Here is a 17,997-nt window from a genome sequence, read left to right as displayed (position 1 = left end):
ATAAGCACATTGTAGTATATCCACATAATGGAATCATATTACTTGACAATAAAAAGGAATGAATTGTTGATACATGGATGAATTTAAAAATAGTTACACTGGGTGAAAGAAGTTAGACCAAAAAAGTGCATACTGTATGACTGTTTATATCAACTTCTAAAAAGTGGAAACTGGTAAACTAATCTGTAGTCACCGAAAGCAGATCATAGGTTGATGTGGGAGGGGTCTGGGGTGGAAAGGGAGGGAGAGATTCTCAAGGACCATGAGAAACTCTTGGAGTTAATGGAAATCTTCACTATCTTGATTATGGTGATGGTTTCAACAACGTACACATATGTCAAACTTCCCCAGTTGTATGCTTTAAAAATATAGTCTATTTTATGTTAATTACACCTCGGTAAAGCTGTTTTTTAAAAAAATTTCTTGGGGCACCTGGGTGGCTCATTTGTTGAGCGTCTGCCTTCGGCTCAGGTCATGATCCTGGGGTCCTGGGACCAAGCCCCGCATCAGGCTCCCTGCTCCGCGGGAAGCCTTCTTATCCCTCTCCCGTTCCCCCTGGTTGTGTTCCCTCTCTCGCTGTGTCTCTCTCTGTCAAATAAATAAATAAAATCTTTAAAAAAAAATTTATTGGGTTTTCCCAGTTGGCATTTTTAGCTCAAGGAAGGAGGCTAGGGAGGCTATCGTGAATATTTGAAATGTGATCTTTTTCACAGGCTTTAACTCTGTAGGCCAGTAGGGATTGTTCTTGGCTTTCATTGTTACCCCATAATTATCTTATTGATAAGACTTCCATTGGCACAGCATTTGCATTATTGGTTTAGTAGTATAAATCTATATAATGCAGAACACTGTCCAGATAAACCCTAGTCTCTGAAGTCTTAAACTCGTTTTATGCCGATAAAGCTCTTTCTGTATTCTAAGCTTTTCAGTCTAGATAATAGCGTGACTGGTATATTATATTCTAGAGGAAAACGTGTACTTTTATATGTGGTGATATCTGATTGTAATGCTCACCGTCCATAATGTTGTGACTTAAATCCTAACTTAGGGCGCCAAGTAAGCAGTGAGTGCCAGGGGGAGATGTTAGATTACCGGCGCATGTTGATGGAAGACTTTTCTTTGAGCCCTGAGATCATCCTGAGCTGTCGGGGGGAGATTGAACACCACTGTTCTGGATTACATCGAAAAGGGCGAACTCTGCATTGTCTAATGAAAGTAGTTCGTGGGGAAAAAGGGAACCTCGGAATGAACTGCCAGCAGGCGGTAAGGAAAAATTTTCTACTGCCATTTTGAATGTTACATGCTATCAGCTGAGGAGCCTCTTCCTGACACTGTCCCAGCTTCCTTTATTATCTGGATCATTTGTGACATCACATGAACATTGGGTACTAAGAACCAGACACAGAATATTGTTCAAGCATATCTTCGTAAGAACGTGGAATTTATTACAGAGCAGAAGTTTGAATTCATAAACAATAAATGGAGCTTTGTACTTAAAGAAATAGATCAAATGCATTGTCTGCTAGAGTTTTTAAAGGAAAGATAACTTGCTAGATGGAATTTCTAAACTCAGAACCAAGGTGAACCAGGTCATGGTAAAACAGAAAACGTCCTCTACCAAAAGAGGATTTGCCTATCTCTATAGATTTGATTGAGTTGAGGCTGAAAGAGAGCTGTAACGAATTGAAATTTTCTAAGAGTTTCTTTTTATTACTGATGTGCAGCATACCATGAATTCCTGGCCTGAAGGATCAAGAGAGCATGTCATTTTCAAAATCACACCATCTGTCTTATTACAGTAGGGCAACTATGCATGGAAGGGCCTTTCTTTCTCTGTCCCCAAACTCTACCGTCAGTTCTATAAAGATATTTGGAAAAAATTAGTGTACTTCTTGGGAAGATAAAGTTATTTTTTTTCTTTTTTCTTTTTTTTTAAAGATAAAGTTATTCTTGCTCCAGGGTTCATGAACAGTTTGAATAACTACAGATCAGGGACATAATATACAGTTAACAAAATACTATAGATGCAGTGCATCTGTTTCATTACCATTGTCCATATTTATTGCTTTTTACTGAATAAGAGTCCTTGAACAATTCTCAGTACCAAATGCAACATTGGTACCCTGTAAAGTGTACTCCATACATCCCTTAGAATGCACAAAAGATATCATTTGGTTTTGTATCCTAAATTAGGAAGTTGAGGCTCTTTTTCTCAGTGAAAGTTTAGAAAACCACAATTCAGTTGGTCTTTTATTTTGTTGGCATTTTTGTTAAAAATTGAGTATTTCAGAAAATCACAATTTTACAGTCTGAAACAAAATTCCCATTGAATTTTGATATGGAGTAAAATTTCATCTTAGCTCCTGTTACTCACCCTGACCCAGAGTAGACAGTAAATTTTACATCCTGTGGTGGAGGAAGTGGAGAAATAAGTAGGCTCTTCTCCAAAATCCCAAACCCAGCTAGAAGGAAGGCTTCTGGAATCTGCTGTGGCTTTAGCTGGCACAGTGTAGTTCCTCAGGAGCAGTCCTTGCTGGTGATTACCCTAGGAAACCTCTGTGACAATATGTATGGGCCTCAAACCAAGAATGAATCAAGACAGCCATATTTGCATCTCATCCTTTAATGCAGCATGTAAAGGAGAGGGAGGTGGTCATGAATAAAACTGTCTTTTTACTGAGGCTACACTTTTACCAAGGTGTACAGAAAAAAGAGGAGAAATTGGTTTAACTATTTGACGGCATCTACCTCCAGGGCTTTTTAAAATTTAGCTTGTTAAAAAGAACTAGTGAGTCAACTTGAAAGATAAATAAGGACCACCCATCTCATCCTTTGTGCCTAGAAGAAAAGTGGGTTCTAAACCTAGAGATTAGTCTCAAATAATGAAGTACGTGGTTTTGCCCACATTAATTAAGTTTAGCCAACTGGGAAATAAACACTTTATTTTTTTTAGTCTTTGCTCACAAATATTGAAGGAGTAAATGATCCAAATGGAGAATATTTTCCTTAGTCTTCTTCCACTACATTATCCATCCTCAATCAAGTGGAAGAATGTTTTGAAATAATTTATTTTGAGTAGGTTTCTTTCTTTCTTTTTCAAAATTCGCTTCCTTGATAGAGTAAGCTTCCATGCCTGTCTGTGGTTGGCCTCTGATTTTCCCCATTCTCTGCTTGGTGATGTTTTGACTCTGTGATCTCTCAACAAATAGTAAACTGTGAAACATGTGGATAATTTTTATCTTAATGAGTACATACTTTTCCAGTTGTACCATAATCATGAACTTATTAAATTCTTTTCAGTTATGACTGAGCGCCTCTGGACCCAGTCTCTCTCTGACCAAAGATGACTGTGTAGTGTATTCTCTAGACTGATTGTTTGTCAGAAGCATTTCCCCAGGTTTTTCCTGAGCAGTCAGGGGCTGGAATGAATATACAATCATGTGGCAATTCATGTTCTTAGTGTTTATTTCCTACACTGCTGTCCCTGGATTCCAGAGCGGCAATGATCCCTTGAGCTGTTAGCCCACAGGAGTCTGTAGGGCATTCATTGTCTCCTTTTAGGAGCTGCAGTCTGGTGCATTCATTGTGAATTCTCAAAGTTTGCCTGTCACTTGTAGATATTTAACAAATACACTTCTTGCAGAGAGTTCCAGATTCCCATGATACTTATAACTTCCCTCACAAGAAGGTGTAAATATTTTGGTCTTTGTCAGCAAGCGTCATTACTAAAACTGGTAGTGATCTATCAACTAACCACAGCATTTTGTAGCTTCTCCAAATTGCCATCAAGAATTGGTATAAATAACTTCCATCCCAGAATATTGGAAATCTTTTCTGTTTCTCTCATCTTGATTGTTGATTTTTGGATAGACAGAATTGGGATTTTCTTTTTTCATTTCCTTTTGATGTGTGTGCTCTGATCAATGTGTGATGGGGTCATTGCTTTCATATGAGCCCCTGTGGGATTGTAGGTCATGTGTATGAGGATCAGAGAAGGCTCTCCTCCAGAGGCTAAATCTGTGGCACAAAAAGAGGGCTCCAGTTCTTTAACTTGGAAAAAAGGGAACCCAAACCAGAAAGATTATAGTTTCCAAATTTGCTTTCTGATATTTAAGATTCCCACCCCAAAACACCATCTGCTATCCATCTGTACTAATAATGATCTTTTAATACATAGAATGCTTTGCTATTTATACAACCTTCTCCTGTATATTACCCTTTCTTGTAATCCTATTCAAGAAACTGCAGCTAGAGGTTAATCATGCCCATGTTCTCAGAGCTAATATCTGGCAGAGCCAGAACTATTAATAGAACTCAGGTCTTCTGATCCTTAATCTAGAGCTTTTTCTTCTGTGCCCCAGCTGCTTTCTCCTCAAAGACAGGAGAAAAGAGGCACGTCTTCTCATGCTTTGACTTTGTTCCATGGACAGAGGATGGATCAAGCAGAAATAAATGTTAAAGAAAATACCCTCATTTTCAACTGCATGATGACAAGTATTTTTCTGGATATATATAACGAGCAAGCTGTGGTTTACCTCTTGGTTGTATAAAAGATAATTGAGGAGAAATGGGAGTTATACGTATTGTATTCTTGGTTTTTGTAATTGATATTTCTTTCAAGTTAAATGAAATCTCTCTTCTGTTTTTAATAACTTGGAGCATGCTTGTTTTAATGCCAATGTATTGGCATCAAAATTCAAATTCTAGATTCTTAATGACCCAAATAGGTTTCTTTCTTTTTTTTTTTTTTTAATATTTTATTTATTTATCTGACAGAGACACAGCGAGAGAGGGAACACAAGCAGGGGGAGTGGGAGAGGGAGTAGCAGGGAGCCTGATGCGGGGGCTCGATCCCAGGACCCCGGGATCATGACCTGAGCCGAAAGTAGATGCTTAACGACTGAGCCACCCAGGTGCCCCCCAAATAGGTTTCTAACTGGAAATGTCTTCTATTTACCCTTCTCCACTCAATTCTGACTTGGCCGTGTCAGATTTAGCAATCTGATTAACAATCAGGCAGACATGAAGGAAAAGGCAGCCTTTATATTGTAAAGACTTTTTGCTTTGCAAATGTCCAGGGATGGTCCAGACAGGTAGGCAAGCAATCCCCCACCATGGCTAAAACAGAAGAACTTGCACTCAAGACAGAGAAACCATTTGGAAAGTATTTGGCAAGAGCTCTTGAGCTTGGCCAGTGACAATTGTAGTACCTTGTTAAAAGTCCACTGTGATGTACCAGACTGAGTAATTATTTGAAGAGATGACATTGCTCTTCCCTGATGTATAAGTGACTTTCTCCTTTCTTAATTTTTTTTAAATCCAGCTGCAAACACTGATTCAGGAGACTGACCCTGGTGCAGATTACCGCATTGATAGAGCCTTGAATGAAGCTTGTGAATCTGTAATACAGACAGCCTGCAAACACATAAGATCGGGAGACCCAATGTAGGTTATCTTATTTGGGGTATTGATTCATATTGTATTTTATTTGGCAGTGTAGCATTGGGAACATTCCTTGAAATGACTTTTGGATGGTTTTAACATCTTAACTAAAATTGTGATAAACAGAACATAGCAACTTTTGTTAAAACTAATATTGGAATTGAGACCTCGGCTCTGCCTCATCCATGATGTAGATACCTAGACCCAGCTTTGTGATGACTGTGACTAAGCATGTATGGGCCTGTACATTAGGTCACTGATTAATTCCATTTAATGGTCAAATAAAAAACAAGAGAGAGAAACACTCAGGATAAAGTGACACATACTTTGTCTCTATACTTTCATCCTATTTGTGTATTGACTCATTAGCCACATTGGCTACTTGATCATTATTAAAAATTCATTAATTATGTTGAAATAAAAAACAAATGTTGTGGTTGGAGGATGTAATCATGGACAAAATGAACTCTGAAGTTGCACCCAAGATTTAGGAAAGCTATAAAATGCTATAATAAAGTATTTGAATCTCATGCAGTAGTTTTATTCCATATGATGCACAAACAGCTCTTAAAACCAGGTTGCAAGTAGAGAACAGGTTTTCCATTCTGCAGAAATCTTTATAGCCTGCAGCCGGCAGTACCCAGCAATAAAATGAATGCAGTTGATGTTTGTCATCATGCTGCTATGCATATACTCCTGCTGTTCATGCTGTGGCAGGGGGTTAAAAAAAGGTATTCTTCTTTAAAGCTTTTTGTGCAGTTGGAGAAGATAGACAAACACAGTGAAGACTAATTAAGAATATTTACCAATATAAAAATAACTGCATCAAGCATGAGGGGTCAGGGGTGAGGGAGGGAAGGGGAGAACTGCTACAGCTGAAAATCATTTGAAGATACTATCAATCAAATGCAGTGTGTGGACCTTTTCTGGGTCCTGGTTTGAACGAACATATAAAAAGGCATAAGATAATTGCAAAAAAAATTTGAAAACTAATAGGATATCACATGACATTAAGGATTTTTAAAATTAATTTCTTTTGGTGGATTATGGTATTATGTCTTTGTAGAGAAACATGCTCGAGAATTTATGAAGAAAATGATATGGTATCTGGGATTTGCTTCAAAATATCAACAAGGGGGGGTGTAAAATTAAAACAAACTTGGCCATAGGTTGATAAAGCTATGGGAAGGGAAGGTGGCTATTAGGATTCTGTACTTTTGTATGTGTTGGAAAATTTTTCTAATAAACAGTTAAAAATAAAGCAACTGCACATAGATCTTAGGCAAACCAAGTCCCAAGTGCCGTGTGGCCCTGAAGTTGAGAGAAGGCATAGTCACTATCAGACTGTTAATTTGAATTATTCTCAGAGAATTAAATCCCCGACTGCCCTCAAAAATAGCTCAAGGGCTTTTTCTACAGACCAAGGAAATACTACTGATGTGTGAGTTCCAAACCCGTTGTTAGAATTTCATCCCTGTTTTATGCCCAGGATCCTCTCATGCTTGATGGAACACTTATACACAGAGAAAATGGTGGAAGATTGTGAGCACCGTCTATTAGAACTACAGTATTTCATCTCTCGAGATTGGAAGTGAGTATTTTGAAGCCAGAGTCAAGTGTAAGCCTCAGCCTGTTCTCCTGTTTAGTCAGGATCTCCTCTATGGTTTGAAATAATCAGTAAGAACATGTTTTTCTTAAGTTCTGGGATGGCTGACACGCTCCAGTCCCCTGAAGAACCTTTCTTGCTTTCAGAATTGTATCTAAAAGCTGAGGCAGCCCTTGCAGGTCTGCCCCATGTGTCCCCATTCACTACAGCTTTGGAAGTGAGAGTCACATGTTTCTGATACCACAGACATCCATCCTCAAAGAACTTGGACACCTGTGGGGCAGCAGAAACATCTTCAGATAGGTCTCTAAGAGATAATAGTACGTTTTTATTTTTACTGATTTGCACTGGATATGGGAATTTGTTTTTATTTCTTTAACTATTCAAAGTTATTGAATTTTCTATCTTAATAGGCTCTTATCAATAAATGACAACTTGATTCTCTAATTCTCTTCTCATACTGTTAGCCAAAAACGGGTGGGGGTGGGGATGAAATAGGAGAAGGATCTGTGTTATAGTCAGAATCACTATAACTTATCTGCTTCACTGCCCTCCTCTTTCCATGTTTTAGTTTGCCTTCCACCTGCAGAGCAGCCGGTACCCGGCCACTTGGGAAGCTGGCTGTTCCTCCTGCTTCCATGGAAGCTCAGCTGCTTCCTAACCACTGGAGTTTTCTGGTGATTGAATATATTACTCACATACTTTACTAGAAAGGGATGATTCAGAAGATTCAGTGTATTTTTTTTAAGATTTTATTTATTTTTATTTTGAGAGAGAGAGCACACAAGCAGGGGGACCGGCAGAGGGAGAGGGAGAAAATCTCAGGCAGATTCCACACTGAGTGCAGAGCCCACTGTGGGGCTCGATCTCATGACCCTGAGATCATGACCTGAGCCTAAACCAAGAGTTGGGCATTCAACTGACTGAGCCTCCCAGGCACCCCAGATTCAATGTATTTTTATTTCTGTTCCCTCAAATTAGCTCTGGAAAGGGCTAAAGAAAACTGGGAGTTTCTCTGTACTTTCTCAGGCCATCTAAATCAAAATAACAGGGTTTATTGAGTTTATTGCTGTAATCAAAATCATCTTATTTCCTCTTCTGTAACTCCTTCACCCATGATCAAAAAATGCTTCACAGGCTTAAAAGCTACTCATTAAGTGTTAGCCTTTCTCCTTCCATTCAGTAGCTCTCCCCCAAAGTTGACATTATGATGTGGATAGAATTAAGCATCCATTGGTCTGATCTGGAGAAGCAGCAGGCTCATTGCTTTAATCCATTGTCTCCAGAGTTCAAAGTTAAATGTCAAGTTTTTTTAAGTTAATAAGCATATTCAAGCAAACTAAAAACATGACTGCCTTACCTGGCATGGGCAAAAGAAGAAGAACAGTTTGACTAGAAGGCAAGTCAAGTGGGAGATTCTGTTTATCTTGCCATTTCCTGATCTTATTGAATCTTGTATAACAGAATTGAATTTCATTCACTCTTAGAGAAACAGTATTGAGTGAAGAGTTGTGAGCTGCCTGGTGATAGCTACAGGCCTCATTGTCTCATTTCAGCCAGGGCATGTTAGTGCTCAGTCTGCTGTAATGTTGTGCATCTTATGTAACCACCATGGCCTCCCTGAAGTGGAACTTAAAGCTTCTACACCAAGGTCACCAGACTTCTACCGATTGACCACTGTGTGTTCCTGAAGAACAAAGTTCAGGAATATCTTTTAACTCTTAACCTTATAGGCTGGACCCTGTCTTATACCGCAAGTGCCAGGGAGATGCATCTCGTCTTTGCCACACCCATGGTTGGAATGAAACCAGTGAACTTATGCCTCCTGGAGCTGTGTTCTCTTGCTTGTATAGACACGCCTACCGCACTGAGGAACAGGGCAGGAGGGTATGCACTCAATATTGACTTCATTTCTTCTTGTCAACCATTTGTTTTTTGAATTAGTTTGCTGTGTATTGTTCTGATTTCTGCCATCGTAGGAAACTTTATCAGTGTATCTGGCGGGGAAGGGTTGCTGTACTTCTGGGAACTTCATTCAGTGAGTGTCCATAGAGTTGCTTCACCAGCTTTCCATCTGATTTTACGTTTTCAACAAAGTATTTCAACAGAATGTTAGGGGACATTTCCAGGTTTTCTTTAAATTACTAAAATCTAAATGACAAATAGACAACTAAATATTGCTGCCCTAACTTCATTTAGCTTTAAAGATCCATTAGAAACTCTTAACCAGGATACAGATGGCTTTTGGGCTTGTTCAGAGTTTAGGTAAATTTGAATTCAGTGTTCCTGACCCAAGTGCACGTTCTCTCCTGAACAGGAGCTGGTATTCTACTCTACATTCATGGGGTAGTAGCAGATTAGTTATGCTAAACAAAAAATATAAATCCAGTTCACTTTTTATCCACATACTCTGAGAAAAGGATGTTGTTTCATTCAGTATATTAGAAAATGTTGAATGTACGATCTCCTTCCTAGAGGTATGGGTTTGTAGAAGCCTCCTAGAAGATTTAATCCTCACTTTGGACGAGATTGGGGGTGTAAAATTTGTACAAATAACTAACATTATTAGTTTCCTGACAACAGATTTCCTTTATGTAGTGTCTTTTTGTCTTGGTTCTGGTACTTTTAAAGTAATTTGCTTATTCTCTCTTATGTAGCTGTCTCGGGAGTGCCGAGCTGAAGTTCAAAGAATCCTACACCAACGTGCCATGGATGTTAAGCTAGATCCCGCCCTCCAGGATAAGTGCCTGATTGATTTGGGAAAGTGGTGCAGTGAAAAAACAGAGACTGGACAGGTAGCTGACATAGCTATACCTGTTCACCTTATAGTAGTAGTAGTAGTAATAATAATAATAATATTCATGATGAACATTTTACATAGAGTACAAACACCATAAAATGCATCTGTATTTTTGTTACATTATTCAATGTCTTCTTCATAAGAAATCCTAAGGAAAATTTTCTATTTGGTCTCTATGTCAGGAATAATTATACTTTTCCAAAGCATTTGGTTTGTTCATATATTATGGTTACTATATTTTGTAAATGATTATTTTCCCTCTTTGTGTTGCCTCTTAAAAAACTGGATCCAAAGGTATGGCCTGCCTGTAGCAAGTATATAAGATTTTATGGTAGGCATTTGTGTACCAAGCTTACTGCTAGCTCCATCCCACTTTCTTTACCGTATTTTCTTTTCCTATTTTTTAACTTGTTTTAAATTTATTTTATATTGCCTTTTTTTTTCTTTTCTCACCTTAATAAGGTACATTAAAGTCCTTTTGAGAGAAGGCAGGGTATCAACATAAACATATATAAATACTAGCATGCGTGAATGGTGTGCATGCCCTACAGTAGTCCTACAAGATATGTAGGAATGGGAATTATTTTTTCCGTTTAGTAATTGACAAAATTGAGGCCCATGGGAGTGAAGTGTATTGACTTCCTTACCTAATAATCAGGTCTAATCCTAGCTAGACATCCAGTCCATTGTCTTAGAACCTCTCCATACAGGAAAGTGTAGAGAAGAAGGAGCCCCCAAGACTTACATGCATTCTCTGAATGGTTCCTAAAGACTTTGTGCCTGGTTTAAAACTTAGAAAAGCTATATTAGTGCATTCTAGCGAATTGAGTTAGGAGGGAGCTTGTCTTCTGTCTTAAGGCAGGGAAACCAAGCATCGAGGAATAACTACTTGTTTAAAGCTCCAGTAATACTAGAACAAGGTGTGAACTCACGTTTCCAAGTTCCGCTCTTACTACTACAAAACACCCTCTGTGATTAAACTACCAACAACTCACCACGAGCAGGATTTGGGCATTTTTAAGAAGCAGCATGGCTTACTACTCAGATCTGTTAGCCCTGCCAATACCGTTTTCAGTAGTCTGTTTCCTGGGCCTGCTGCAGTTCTGTCAAGTTTATTGTGAGAAAATGCCTGCAGTTGAGCTTTCTACTGCCTTTGTCTAATGAAACAAAGGATATGGTCATATGGAATCCCAGAAAACGGTTTCCTTTCACACCCGTTCAAAGTCACATTGAGAAGGCTGCACTGTATTGCAGCCCATCACCGTGAAGCTCCACTTAGGAAAGGATTCTGTGAATGGGATTTTTCCCTTAGCCATTTCTCTTACTCCAAAGGTTTTATGCATTTTCCTTCAGGGGTCCCCCCCCTTCTGGCCATTGTATAACTCCTACAACCCTGCTTGTCTGTTCCAATTCTAATTCTAAAACAGAGATTCTTGCAGAATACTAAGTTAAACTTGATCCTTTAATAGAGTCCTTTGCCGAGAAATAGCTGTTGATATGCTTTGGGAAAGTGAGCTTCTGTTCTACTTAAAGCCTCTAAGTTTCTAAAAGGAATAGTAATGGATTGCTGCTACAGGGTCACTCCAGGTCAGGTTCCAAAGCCCAGACAAGATAGCTTTTAGATGTCCAAACCCTAGTGTGTTCACTTGCTTTGCAGTTTCCCTCAGAATCCTTCTGTGTGGGCCAGGGTTAGAATCCCAGGTTTGACTTGCAGGAGCTCTCAGCTCTATGCTGGGTTTTGGACCTTGGGTCTGGACCTACTTTGCTCATGAAGAGTCTTAAAATATTCCATGTCTTTCTACTGTGAATTTGTTGTTCACTGATTATTATCGACATGCAGATTTAAAGTGGGAGCAAATATATCAAAACACAGATTTTAAAAAATGGTATGACAGGTTGTTGATGGCATAGAATAAAGGCCTGATAAAATTTTTAGATGCTGAGGACATCTGAGCATTGATTCTTGTTGGACTTACCGATTTGGCCTTCTGGAGTATTTGTGTGGCTATTGTACCCCCTTGACCCTCTTAACCACCCTGTTACATCAAGTACTTATCTTCTCAACAGTCCCGATTTGGGGACTCAAATAAAGCTTTAGTGTTCTGTTCAGTGAAATAGTTTTAAAAAGAAAAGGAGGGCCACTGAAAAGGAGGTAGACACTGTTCTCTCGGCTTCCCTTGTTCATTTATATAATTGAAAAATGCCAAGGGATTGCTTTCTTATTTGCAGGAGCTTGAGTGCCTCCAGGACCACCTTGACGACCTGGCTGTAGAGTGCAGAGATATAGTCGGCAACCTCACCGAGTTAGAATCCGAGGTAAGCGGCTTGCGGCTCATAGACCGTGGGCATCCTGTCAGCGGCCCATCCTCTTTTCTCAGTCCTGCCCTTTCTTGGCCCCCGAGAGTGCCCATTCCCTCTGTTGACTTTACAAAGAAGTATATTGTGTTGCTTCCTGAACCCCTTTCCTTATCTCTCCAGAGAAATATTCTATATACTTAGCCCTTTGGTTTTCTTCATAAATTAGAATTATCACAGTGATTAGACCAATCTTTTTCCTCCCCTTTAAGAAAAGATAGCAGCTGTGCTTCAGATCTCTTAATCACATGCAAGACTAGTCCAAGCATTCCTGTTCCTGTTCTCTTATCTTAGCTCTTTCAATTAGGTTATCTGGTAATGTTTGTGTCATCAATAATAAAATAAAAGCCTGGGACTTCCACTTAAACGTGGAAGACCGAATACATGTGTTTATCCCTGTTTCATCCAGAAACCCACAGAAATATTAAAAAAGAAATTAGAAAGTCTCATAAGCATAGACATATTATTTAGAAATACAGAGAGCATTACTGGGGAGGGAGCAGCTAAAAATGTTAAAATTGTCCTTTGGGGACAGAAATTAGGGGAATGGGGGATTGCTCTTTTTTTTTTTTTATCTTAAGCCTTTTAGGAACCATTTGAATTGTCAAAATTGGCATTATGTAAAATTACATTTCCCAACTAGTCTTTTTTTTTCTTTCTATTTTTCAAAAGTTTATGGTGCTTTCATCTTCTGTCATCTGCCTTCTCCCATTCTCATTGTCCTTGTGAGCTTATGAGGACATTCTGGGGTGTGTCACTTTTTAAAGGAAGATGTTATTTCAGCAGCTAGTACTGCACAGAGGTTACTGTCTGCTTAAAGACATTTGTGTATATTCCCCAGAGGCAGTGGTTTGTCATCTGTTTTATGAGCTTATAAACTAAAGACAGATGTCATTTACCTGTATTTTCATTTTGAACTGCTTAGCCATTTGGAAAAACTCCAAAGGCTGAACTCTAGTATTACTGTTAAATGTTTTTTCTCTGCACTGTTCTTAATTCTGCCTTCTCTTTTTTGCTCAGGCTCAAGGGGTATCTGCCTCTAGATCAACTTGCCTTTCAGAATGTAATGGAGGAGCAATTCTGTCTGTGCCGGGGCTATCTAACCTAAAGACTACATCTAGAATTATTTGCCCATCAGTTGCTACTGATTCAGAAACACAAACTGCCACTCTTGCCACAACTAGCTCTTTCTGAAGCAGAATTATTAATATGTTTAATCTTCTACAGGACATTCAAATAGAAGCCTTGCTGATGAGAGCCTGTGAGCCCATAATTCAGAACTTTTGCCATGTAAGTAATGTCTGGAGAAACGGATGAGGAACAGAACCAAATTCACTAGGACTTTGACCCTCAAGTATATTGCACTTAACCTCTGCAGCATACATGACTCCTAAGCGATAGATTGACAAGTTAAAGTTGAAAATGTAAACAGATTAAGAGGGGGTGCCACCATCCTGGGGAACCTTACCTGATTATGCTTGGTGGATGCCCTGGTATGTACTTAGCAGCAGTTGTAGAGATGCCCTTCATAGGGGTGGGGCAGGCCCTTCTGAGCACGGCTGAGCTGCTTCCAGTACCTTAGCCAGGGTTTGTTAGCAGTGATAATAGCTTCTCCTTGTCAACTGAATGAATTCTGTTACTCTGTTACTTGATTCAGTTATTGAAGTAGCTAAATTGTGGGGGTGAAACCATGCAGGAACCATAATAAGGGTCTGACCATCAGGAGGCAGTGTTGGGTGTGATCCTGAAAGCCAACTGCTGGCGTCATGGGGGGAAAGGAGTGAAAGCCCTGCACAGTATATGTTCTTGTTGGAGCTTTGTGTGGGGCAACTTGCTCTGCAACTTTTAGTCCACTGAATGTTTATCCCTTATAATTTCTCGGACTGATTTTGATATAATTTATGATGTATCATGTTGGGGAAGTCTCTAGAATCAGTCTAGTTTTCATTTTTTTATGAACTGGGGTGCAGGATTTGTTCATTAATTATTAGAAATGAAGTGTAAGTGTGCACTGCCTTCCCCAGGATGTGGCAGATAACCAGATCGACTCCGGGGACCTGATGGAGTGTCTCATTCAGAACAAACACCAGAAGGATATGAATGAGAAGTGTGCCATTGGAGTCACCCACTTCCAGCTGGTCAGTAACGCCAGGCAAACCCTGTCTCGGCTGCTTGGGTGGTTCTGAATTCCTTTTTCTTCCAGAGCATCAGAGCACCTGTTCTGTGAGAAATCATTTGTTCCAAATATGCCCTTCTCCAGTTCTCAAAAAACGTGGCCTTTATCCACTATGGCCAGGAACAATGGTAGGCTCTGGAACTGCAGTGCTAAGTAAGATGGAGTCTGTACCCTTAGGGAATGGGCAGCTCAGTGGGAATAGAGATGAGTCACATTGCTTGTTTTTGTAAGGTATGTTAGCTTTTGCTTACACAGCTAGTATCAGTGGGATCTGCTGTTTTGTGTCTCTGTTCAGTGCAGCAGTCCAAATGTCTATCAGTACACTAGACCCTAAGCCGTATTCTCTTTTAAATCATACTACCATACCAGGTCTGACATCCAAATAAGGTTAAACTGTACTCTTCAAAGTTGGCACAGATCTAAAGGAAGTGATTCTGGTAAAGCAAGCACTTCCTTCCCAGGAGGATGAAATCTGTCATCTGTATAAAATTGACCTCTTCTTGGGGCCTTTGGCCTATCATTTGCCTTTACCAAATGATATTGAGGGCCTCTGAGGGCACTGGAGACAGTGGGCTCCTTGGGCAGACAAACCCTGCCCTTGTCAATTGTATGTTCTAGTAAGAGAAAGACACAAAAACACGTTTACACATAAATACAGTCTCAGGTGGGCCTATGAAGAAAAATAAAGCCACCTACGGGCTGGAGGGTGAAGGAGAAAGGGGGCTTCAGAAGGAGGTCTTTGAATAGAAGTGCCTAGGAGGTGACGGAGCAAACCATGGGAGATCTGGGAGAAGAGCCCTTTTGGCAGAGGGAGCAGCGTGATTGGAATGGTAGGGAAGCCAGAGGGGCCATAGCAGAGGGAGGATTGGGGAGGTGGGCAGGTCCTGAAGCCTGAGACGGAAGGTGAGTTGCACAGGGCCTAGAAGGTGGGCTTCTGCAGTCTCTGTGCGCACTGCTGATGTGGAACTTGCTAGAGGGCTGCTGATTTTCTTTCTCATTGTCTTTCTCAGGTGCAGATGAAGGATTTTCGTTTCTCTTACAAGTTTAAAATGGCCTGCAAGGAGGATGTGTTGAAACTTTGCCCCAACATAAAAAAGAAGTATGTAGCTTTTACTTGATTCGTTCTGCTTCCCTAAAGTCTGGACAAATATCCTGTGTTCTGGTAGGATTAGCCTTGGAGGCCGGCACACTCCCGTGGTGGTGTGGCCAAGTACTTGGATTGTGTGGCCAGATCATCTTTATAGTTGCCTGGAGCCACAGGGGGCACAGGTGGTTCTGACATGGAGAGGCCTGGAAGCTAAAGGGCCGATTTTAATGTTCCCAGGTCCAGGCTGTCTGACTGAGGAAGCAGATTCAGATTGCACACTTAGAGGAGCAAGTTGCAGTGTGAATGAGAGGTTAACTCACTTCCTCCCGACATCATTCCATGATGTCAGCTCTTCCGGAGAGCAGCAGGGGCTTGTACTGAGTTAAGAGGTCTAGTGAACAAACAAAAACTTGATTCATTTAAGAATTAGGTCTCAGTGAGGAAAGTGATGAGCTTTCACAGCATGGCTGCCCCAATTCTTCCATCTCACTCTTTTGCAAAGGTACATTTCTTTTTTCTTTTTTCTTTTTTCTTTTTTTTAAAAGATTTTATTTATTTAGGGGCGTCTGAGTGGCTCAGTTGGTTAAGCATCTGCCTTTGGCTCAGGTCGTGACCCCAGTGTCCTGGGATCGAGCCCCGCATCGGGCTCCCTGCTGAGCAGGGAGCCTGCTTCTCCCTCTCCCTCTGCCTGCCGCTCCCCCTGCTTGTGCTCTCCCTCTCTCTGTCAAATAAATAAATAAAATTGATTTTATTTATTTATTTATTTGACAGAGAGACACAGCGAGAGAGGGAACCAAGCAGAGGGAATGGGAGAGGGAGAAGCAGGCTTCCTGCTGAGCAGGGGGCCCGATGGCGGGGCTCAATCCCAGGACCCTGGGACCATGACCTGAGCCGAAGGCAGACGCTTAACTACTGAGCCACCCAGGCGCCCCTGCAAAGGCACATTTCTAGAACACATTTCCCTCATATAAACCAAGTTCCCATTTTGCTTAGGTTTCTGTACCTTTCAGAAATGAATTTTACCTTTCATCAAAAACACAGTCCAGAGTTAAGAGCAGCATTCCCCCCGGTCACATATTTGTAACAAAACAAGCATTGAACTGTCCTTGCATACATGTCCCCTCTCTGGCCTCCCTGCCAGTCAGGAATGTAGTCCGCCTTCAGACGTTTGTAATATACACAGTCAGATTACTGCTTTCAGCACTCTGTAAACACAGTGGGACTTCTAGAAAGGGCATTCAGAAGCATGGTAAAGGGGGTCATGCACTCTGGGGTGGTGATCCAGCCCCTGCCCCAGCCTCGCTCTGGGCTCTCTGCCCTCGTGTGGCTCCAGCCAGTCTCAGCCTTCTCCTTTCCTTGGCAGGGTGGACGTGGTGATCTGCCTGAGCACGACCGTGCGCAATGACACTCTCCAGGAGGCCAAGGAGCACAGGGTGTCCCTGAAGTGCCGCAAGCAGCTGCGGGTGGAGGAGCTAGAGATGGTAACGCCTCGTAGCATGGCCTCTGGGGCCCAGAAACACAGGGGCAGGCTCTAGAAAGTTGGGTGAAGGGTGAGGGCAAATTGGAAGATTTTAGCCACTACTGTGATTGTTAAAACTTGGAGCCTTGTGCTAAAATTTGCCATGGACAGCTTCTTGCTTCACTTTTCCTAACCGATAAAATATTTTGACCACGTGTCACTGGAAGTTCAGCTGTAAGAATGTGATACAATCGTTGCATCAGTAATGCCCTCAAGGATCAAGGGTCTTTCCCTATTGTTTCTGCTGTTTGTGGCACCAGCTTCATTGCAAGGCTGGTTTCCCTCATGTTGGCTGCTTGCAGTAGCTGAGCCACCTGCTCCAACATTCCATCTCTAGCAGCAAAGTAGAACAGGCGAAACCTCCTCCCTTCCCGACAGCCTGTAGCAAGATCCTTCCCTCAGAGAGAGAGAGAGAGAGAGAAAGAGTGTGTGTCTGTGTGTGTGTGTGTGTTTGGTTTCTTTGTTTTTGTTTTTGTTTTTTGAGTGAGAGCATGAGCCGGGCCGAGGCGCTGAGCAGGGAGCCTGACATGGGGCTTGATCCCAAGTCGGACGCTTAACTGACTGAGCCACCCAAGCACCCCTCCCTCAATTTTCATCTTTCAGTTTGAGATCTGTGCCCACTCCCTGACCAACAGCAGTCTCCAGGGGAGTGCCGTGCACTGATGAGCTTACAGATCCTGAGGTGAGACAGCTGTTGGCAAGTCAGCTGCAGTGTGCACTGTAAAAGGAAACTTCTTACTTTACTTTTGAGGTTAAACCATGTTAAGAAAACAGCTAAAAGTATGTTTAATATGTTCTGTATTGTGAATCATACTTCACCTCAGTCTAAGCAAAATCTAGTAATGAATACCGACCACCAATAATATCGCAAAAGGTGCGTTACCAGATTTTCCCATAGGGCAGGAGTGATTCAATGCTAATTATGTTTAAGTGGAGCTGGCCTTGATGTCCAGTTACAATTGAGACTTTGGGTCCCTAGCTTTGAACCTTGCCCTTTCGATAAAATAATAAA

The 17,997-nt window shown here is 41.0% G+C and overlaps 1 protein-coding gene across 1 annotated transcript in view; it reads left to right on the top strand.

The window, feature by feature from the left end:
* Positions 1-17,997, top strand: part of GLG1 (golgi glycoprotein 1) — a 160,500-nt gene that overhangs the window by 126,500 nt on the left and 16,003 nt on the right. The window contains exons 8-17 of the mRNA XM_044911309.1: positions 1,049-1,263; positions 5,324-5,445; positions 6,932-7,033; positions 8,782-8,935; positions 9,706-9,843; positions 12,078-12,164; positions 13,431-13,493; positions 14,228-14,341; positions 15,390-15,478; positions 16,830-16,947. Coding sequence (XP_044767244.1) covers positions 1,049-1,263; positions 5,324-5,445; positions 6,932-7,033; positions 8,782-8,935; positions 9,706-9,843; positions 12,078-12,164; positions 13,431-13,493; positions 14,228-14,341; positions 15,390-15,478; positions 16,830-16,947 — 1,202 coding nt within the window. The remainder of the gene's footprint in view (positions 1-1,048; positions 1,264-5,323; positions 5,446-6,931; positions 7,034-8,781; positions 8,936-9,705; positions 9,844-12,077; positions 12,165-13,430; positions 13,494-14,227; positions 14,342-15,389; positions 15,479-16,829; positions 16,948-17,997) is intronic.

This window comes from Neomonachus schauinslandi, chromosome 16, assembly GCF_002201575.2.
Source record: "Neomonachus schauinslandi chromosome 16, ASM220157v2, whole genome shotgun sequence".
In the NCBI taxonomy this organism is placed as follows: domain Eukaryota; kingdom Metazoa; phylum Chordata; class Mammalia; order Carnivora; family Phocidae; genus Neomonachus; species Neomonachus schauinslandi.
The sequence above is the reverse complement of the archived record's forward strand: the minus strand, read 5'-3'. Positions and strand labels throughout refer to the sequence as shown.